The sequence below is a fragment of the Pyrus communis genome, chromosome 9 (assembly GCF_963583255.1).
Source record: "Pyrus communis chromosome 9, drPyrComm1.1, whole genome shotgun sequence".
Lineage (NCBI taxonomy): Eukaryota > Viridiplantae > Streptophyta > Magnoliopsida > Rosales > Rosaceae > Pyrus > Pyrus communis.
In genome coordinates, this window is record NC_084811.1 from 622,717 (window position 1) to 630,220 (window position 7,504).

The following is a 7,504-nucleotide window of genomic DNA, read 5'->3' on the forward strand; positions in this document are numbered from 1 at the left end:
GATTTGTTCTCCACCTTCACCTTCCGACGAGGGCCTCAATGATTGTGATTCTCTAATGATGTACTGAAGGGGCATTTGTTTAGTTCGAGTCTCGACCGTTGACTTTGGTTGTTAATGTATTTTTGAAATACTTGGTATAATTGATTATGGCAACGGAGCCTTGATGGTAACCATTGTCAAAATCCATTCAAAACATTTTCATGGCTGAGACTGGAAACCAAGAATAGTGAGATTTATGAGTTTAAGCACAAGTATTTTTGACATTGTTCTCGCTCTAACTTTCAACGAAGCTGGTAGTTTATTCTTCCAACATGATTTTTTTCTTTACCTTCACAATATTTCTTCTATGTTATTGCTTCCCTGTTAGGATCAATGCTAGCAATACTATCAACAGAAGCTGCCTCATCAGTACTAAATGAATCTCACTAATATACAGAAAGTTTCATTGATCTCAGAAAATGATATATTTTCGTAGGTATAGGCCTCCATGTCATGGGCAGGAAGAGGAGGAGCAAGAGAAGTGCTTGCACTTGTCCCCAACTCCTTGAGCTGCTTGACGGCGTCTGCGCTTTCCTGCAACTCCAGTGCGCACTCAAGTTCCACCAGCACTTCACCCATCGTGGGCCGTTCAGCTCCTGTCCGACGCAGGCATCTCACGGTGATGTTCATAAATTTTTTCAAACATTCCGGAGCTACTTTTCCCTTCAGAAATGGATCAATCAGATCCGGGAAGATCTCACTGCTGTCGGGGCGTTCATTTGACAATATTAGAATAGATTTGGCACACAACACTTCTAATAACACCACTCCAAATGAGTAGACATCAGATTTTTCGGTAACGTTGCCGGAATCTAAATACTCTGGATCAACATAGCCAAATGTACCGGTGAGGTTCGAGTTCATTTTGATTAATGCATTTGACAAGGCAGGAGGACCCATCTTGGACAACCCGAAGCTGGAAAGCTTGGGCACCAAGTTATGGTCCAATAGAATGCTGTGGCAACTCACGTTTCGGTTTATGATCGCATGCTTAACCCCTGCGTGGAGGTAGTGTATTGCGCGCGCCACCCCAATACAAATTTTCAGCCTTTGCTTCCAAGTCAAGGGAAAGGGATCTTTATTTTTAATATTGGAAGGATTAAAGAGGTAATCAGAGAGTTTACCGTTGGGCATGTAGTCGTAGACAATGATACGCTCTCCATTCGCTTCGCAGAATCCGATGAGAGGGATGAGGTTGGGGTGGCGCAGCTGGCAGAGTAGCTGAACCTCCGCCCTGAACGCAGGCATTCCCTGTATTGAATCTTCGGAAAAGCGCTTGATTGCAACGACGTCTATCCTGTCCTCATCCCCATCGACCTTAATACGCCCTTTGTATACTGTGCCAAAGGCACCCTTACCAATAAATAAGGTTTGGTCGAAACATTGAGTTGCTGCACTGATCTCAGCAAGTGTAAAACGACGGCATAATTCTTCTGGAAACGCCCAATCATTTTGTTTCTTCTTCCGACGAGAGAAGAAACGAGAGACAGACTGCGCAGTACGCCCCATCACTACGCATCAAAGACATGGACTCACAAAGTGATCCTCCTCATCCTCTTACATTACGTAGATTCCAGAGAGAGGGTCCAAAATTATTAACCAGATCCACCTGCTGGCGGCTGGTTTTTTCTTTGAAATTAATGGCACCGTCAAGACTCAAAAGTCCTCCAAAGACCAACTGAATTTTTTTACGATACGATTTTTTTCGATAAATCCAAACAAGTGTGAGCTGTGCTCAGACCCCACTTTCCGCGGATAAGACCACATTCACTTACGTAATTGAATTGAAATAACTGAATGCCGCTGTTTGGAAACCCGGCCCACATTCACACAAACTTATATACGACATAAGGTATACCTACTTAGACCCGGTGTTGGTGACTTAAGTGTCATAAGTTAATCACGCATTGTCTTGTGTTTTAATTTTATCACTTTAATGCCTGATTATTTATTTTGTAGAAACTACTTTGTAATGTATTTCAACAATTCAACAATTTATTTTTTATGTCTTCCCTCATTGATCAATGCTATCAAATTTCGCCCAAATTCAAAACCGTAGGTGACACGCCCCTATCCCGATGTCATCGGGACATTGGAATGGTCACGTGCTGGCCAACACCCAAAGAGTGACGAAAGTCATTTAATTTAAGCAAATGCTGATAAATAAGTTAAAACGTGCAATAGGGACTAAAAACACAAAAGTAAAGTTCAACTACTAACCATTAAAATTAGGAAAAATACATGACATGTTCAGAGCATACGTCTATTACAGAGTAAAAGCGAAAATTTAAGATAGAGAAGTGCTATTACAATAGATGCCGAAGCAGAGAGAGCACAATATCATTGGTAAGGGAATGCCTCGTAGCTCAGATCGTAATCCTCGTTATAAGGTCTTGAAGGGGGCGCAAAACAAACATGAGTGGACCAAGTTGATATAAATATATAAGAAAACAGTTATCAACGTACTAACCCCCAGGTTTTATGAAAACACATATAACATGATAAAATAGGTTTTTCGAAACCTAGCATGTCGTGCAATGTCTCAAATCATAACTTGTATATATAATAATCACTAGTGAATGTCTGATAACCCCCAGGCCCCATGCCGGCTCCCCGTCTCTGAGCAGACAGTCAGAGGAAAATACACTCCAGGCCCCATGCCGACTCCCTGTCCCTGTGCTAAATAGCCAAAGGAAACACACTTCAGGCCCTATGCCAACACCAAACCGTCGCTCGAGACGGACCGGAATCTCATGATTAAGGCAACAGAGCCTTGATCAAATTTCACTTAAAACATTTTCCTGGCTGAGACTGGAAACCAAGAATAATGAGATTTATGAGTTTAAGTACAAGTATTTTTTACATTGTTCTCACTCTTAACTTTCAACGAAGCCGGTATTCTTCCGACATGATTTTTTCTCTAACTGGCCTCAAAGTAGAACAAATTCACTCCAATACAAGCAATTAGCCCTACGCACATTTGGTTTTCTCGTGTATGACATGCGAAAAGAACCTTTTATTTACATATAGAGGAACATATGAAATCAAAAAATCTGTAGCGTTCCTCGGATAGATATAACCAAAGTTTATTTCTTTCAAGAGTAGTATAATTGCATATCACAATATTTGTTCTAAGTTATTGCTTCCCTGTTACGATCAAAGCTAGCAATATCATCGACATAAGCTGCCAGCTCAGTACTATATGAATCTCACGGCCACTCCCGCAAATATATATGTGGTAAATTTTCATTGATCTCAGAAAATGAAATATCTTGGTAGGTATAGTCTTCCATGTCATGTGCAGCAGCAGGAGGAGGAGGAGCAAGAGAACTACTTGCAGTTGTCCCCAACTCCTTGAGCTGCTTAATGGCGTCCGTGCTCTCCTGCAACTCCAGTGCGCACTCAAGTTCTACCTCCACTTCACCCATCGTGGGCCGTTCAGCTCCTGATAGACGCACACATCTCTCGGCGATGTTCATAAATTTTCTCAAACAACCTGGAGCTACTTTTCCCACCAGAAATGGATCAATCATAGCAGGGAAAGTATCACCCTTTTCCACGCATTCAGGTATATCTCTTGTGCAAGATTTGGCACACAAAACTTCGAATAACACCATTCCAAATGAGAAGACATCAGATTTTTCGGTGAGTTGGCCAGACCATACATACTCTGGATCAATATAGCCCTTTGTACCGGCCAGCTCCGAGTTCAGTCTGATTAATGCATTTGACAAGACAGGAGGACCCCTCTTAGACAACACGAAGCCTGAAAGCTTGGGGACCAAGTTTTGGTCCAATAGAATGTTCCAGCATTTCACGTTTCGGTGGATGATCGTATGCTTAACCCCTGCGTGAAGGTAGTGTATTGCGCGCGCCACCCCAATACAAATTTTCAGCCTTTGCTTCCAAGTCAAGGGAAAGGCATCTTTATTTTTAATATTGCAAGTTTCATAAAGATAATCACGAAGGGAACCATTGGGCATGTAATTGTAAACAATGAAGCACTCTCCATTTTCTTGGCAGAATCCGATGAGGGAGATGAGGTTGGTGTGGCGGAGCTGGCACAGTAACTCCACCTCTGCCCTGAACTGACGCACTTGGTGTTCTGAATCTGTGAAAATGCGCTTGATTGCAACCACGTCTGTCCTGTCCTCATCCCCATTGACCTTAATACGCCCTTTGTATACTGAGCCAAAGACACCACTACCAATAAATAAGCTCGCATCAAAACATTGAGTCGCTGTTGTGATCTCGGCAAGTGAAAAGCGACGGCATAATTCTTCTGGAAAGGCCCAATCTTTCTCGGTGTTCTTATAATTTTCATGTGATGACTTCTTCCGAGGAAAGAAGAAACGCGAGACAGACCCTGGAATACGCCTCATCACGCATCAACAATCTGCATTTACACTGCAAGCCTTGGTGGACTGGGAGACGCCACACGCAGCGGTGGCCGTAACAAAATATTATGGTCGCACTCCGCTAAGTAGAGTTTAGAGAGAGGATCCCAAATTATTAACCAGCTGCATATCAGAAATGGCAGTGTCAAGACTCAAGACTCAAAGCCCTTCCAAAAGACGAAGACTTTTAGCTTTGATAGATCATTAAAAATTATCTAATCTAAATTTAAGTGGAGCTTGTTGTCACACCCCACAACTATCTAAATGCATTCAGGGACCCATTTTGGGCGACCAAATTTTTTTATACCATAATAAGTAGATGTCAGGTGTAGATATGACCTAGGTCAGTTGACAATATTTTTGACACACTTGAATCCCGATATCCAAGTGGACACCAAAATTGAAGAATGTTGACCGTCACTCGAAAACGTAGCCATAACGTGCATGCAAATACAATTTAATAAAGTACCTTCTTATAATCTACCAAAAATTCGACAAAACTTCCCTTAAAATTTCATTAAAAACCAACCTGCAACCAAAGTAGTACAACTTTATTTAACCACAGAACTCCCCGAAGGGCCACACCTAATGGGTCTCATACACTCCACTACCAGAATGTTCATAGTTCATAGCATAAGTACTAATGTGCATGCGGAAGCCAAAGTATTCAAAAGAAAGTCCAGATGTTCTATCCATGCGCATATGAATTTACTATGAATGTCCTACAACAAGAATATGTCTCCTTACATTTTCAGGAGTATGTCAGAGCTGATAGTGTTTGATTTCTGGATTGAGTTTCTTCAATGGAATGGTAAAAAGCAGAAATGTACAGAGAGAAGGAATTAGAGAGCTATGGAAGCTTCAAGGTCCATTGAATTCCACTCACGCCAAGCAAGAAGCTCGGAGAGCATATATTACCGTTAGAGGAGTAACAAACTCACTCTCTCACGTCATTACAAATTAATCACAGCCATCCATTCTTAAGTCATCATGTAAGATGCTGACACTTATCATGACCTATAACTCAACACAATCTAATCTAGATGCCGTATGGAATATGATCCAACGGCTCACATTACATCCTACAACCTGCATATAATAAAACCATCACAGCAAATACATTTATACACCAATACGAGCTGCATTAATAGGCTTCTAATTTGGACATAGATATGCAATGAAAATTTACATTTTCGGGAGTATGTCAGAGCTGCAGAAGAAGACACAACCAGGCATAGATATGCAATGAGAATTTACTCACAATATAGAATCAAAACATCCGATATTGAAGGAATTTACTAACCATGATTTGAACATTCTGAATTACTAACAATTGTTTTAGCAAAACTGTGAAGTTCTATAATAAACTTGTTTCATAAGCCACGATAGACTAGCAGAACATTTACTAATCTGGGATTATTACAAAATGAAGAAAACTATTACCAGTTACAAATGCCCCCGAACACCGGCCACACCAACAGATTTATCACTTTCATAGAACTCTCACCATAATATATATATAATATATATATGTACACACACCCTTTAAGAGGAGATCTCCATTTTTTATCAAAAAATACAATCATTCAAACCGTCTATTTCATAAGTCTTGATTCGTAAATCATTCTTGCAAAAATTCAATTCAATCTGAAACAATTTGCTAATTTAATTATCACAACGAAATTTCATTGTTTCTTATAGAACAAAGTGTTTGTCAATTCCCAGTTGCAGCACAAGGGTTTCCGTTGCTCTCATACATTTCGAGAAGGGAATGTCGTTGTTAACCAATTTAGAGCTTCTCTCTTCTTCTTTTGTTTGGCATGCAACTTCTTGATGTATGATTTTATTTTTTACCTAATCCTTTTGGGTTATCCTTTTTGTTTTGCCGCTTATTTTGCAAGTAACATTTTAAGTTTTATTTTAGATGAGATTGACTCTATGTCCCCCTCTATTACTTGTATTTTCTTTTCCAAGAGGGGTAAGGTTTATGTTCCCTTTTTCTTGTATTTTCTTTTTCAAGAAGGATAAGGTTTATATCCCCTCTCTTTTCTTGTATTTTGGTTTTCTTGGTTTATGAGGGGTAAGATTTATGTTACCCCTGACTAGGTGTAACTTCTTTTTTCGTATCAATAAAATTCCTTTGTACCGTCGATATTTTCTAAAAAAAATAATAATAATAATAAATAAATAAATAAATAAATATCTCAAGTATTTTCGATTTGGTTATTGTAAGAATGATTGATGAGATGCAACTTAAAAAATCTAAAAGTTTAGATTGTTAAGGTTCAATGTGGTGTGGACCGCACAACTAATCCACATTTGAAAAAAAAATTAAGAATTTCTTCCCTTAAAGGCCTCCTATATATATAGGCAATGTCAACTGCTTTTATTCTTTAACCAACATGATCATCTCCGGATCCTTTTAGTAAGGATTTTAGGGATTCGTGAATCGTGTACATCTTACGATCAATTTTTTTATCAAGTACTGCTTGTGTTTAATTTTAAATAAAAATATTTAAAATAATTTTTGACCGCAAGATATACGATGAACGGACAAGAATGAGAGATCTCTGAATCCTCACAAAGAGGATCCGGTGAAGATCCGGATTCATTCCTTAAGATGATAATAAAAATGTTCATGAGAAAAGCGCACACAACCAACGACTCCATGTATAAGAATAGACTAATTGACTTTCAGAAAAAAATTTGTTCCATGTTTCACCAGTTCAAAGTTCATCAAGAAGAACAACCAAAGATAAAATTATATACCACATAATAGTTCAAAAGAAAGGGAACCACTTACATAGAAAGAAAGCCAGGATTAAACTTCTCTCTTGGATTGAGGTCATTCCGGCCGGATTTGCTTCCTTTCTCGCCTTTGTTATGCCTTGTGTGGCCGTTTTTGGGGGAATTCGAGGTGGCAAACGTGTCGGATTCGACGATGGCTTAGATTCTGATATAAAATTTGTCGAAAATGATAGCCGAATGAAAAGGTATAAGATTTGAAGTTAAGAGAGCAAAAGGGGAAGGAAATGAAGAACAACAGCTGAAATATAAAATGTTACAAA

General features: G+C 39.3%; 2 protein-coding genes across 2 annotated transcripts; both read right to left on the reverse strand.

Annotated features, from left to right (window-relative positions):
* Window positions 1–387: 387 nt before the first annotated feature.
* Window positions 388–2,090, reverse strand: LOC137745029 (receptor-like protein kinase FERONIA). Its single transcript, XM_068484882.1, has one exon. It carries the CDS (start codon window positions 1,546–1,548, stop codon window positions 412–414), a length of 1,137 nt encoding a protein of 378 aa, XP_068340983.1. The 5' UTR covers window positions 1,549–2,090; the 3' UTR covers window positions 388–411.
* An 812-nt stretch (window positions 2,091–2,902) lies between these two features.
* On the reverse strand, window positions 2,903–7,504 carry LOC137745991 (receptor-like protein kinase FERONIA). The gene is made up of 2 exons (XM_068486034.1): window positions 7,240–7,504; window positions 2,903–4,559 (listed from the first exon to the last, which is right to left on the reverse strand). Exon 2 carries the CDS (start codon window positions 4,419–4,421, stop codon window positions 3,249–3,251), a length of 1,173 nt encoding a protein of 390 aa, XP_068342135.1. The 5' UTR covers window positions 4,422–4,559; window positions 7,240–7,504; the 3' UTR covers window positions 2,903–3,248.

Excerpts from the sequence above, each read along its gene's own strand:
- LOC137745029 (XM_068484882.1), bottom strand. The coding sequence starts at position 1,548 with ATGGGGCGTACTGCGCAGTCTGTCTCTCGTTTCTTCTCTCGTCGGAAG.
- LOC137745991 (XM_068486034.1), bottom strand. The coding sequence starts at position 4,421 with ATGAGGCGTATTCCAGGGTCTGTCTCGCGTTTCTTCTTTCCTCGGAAG.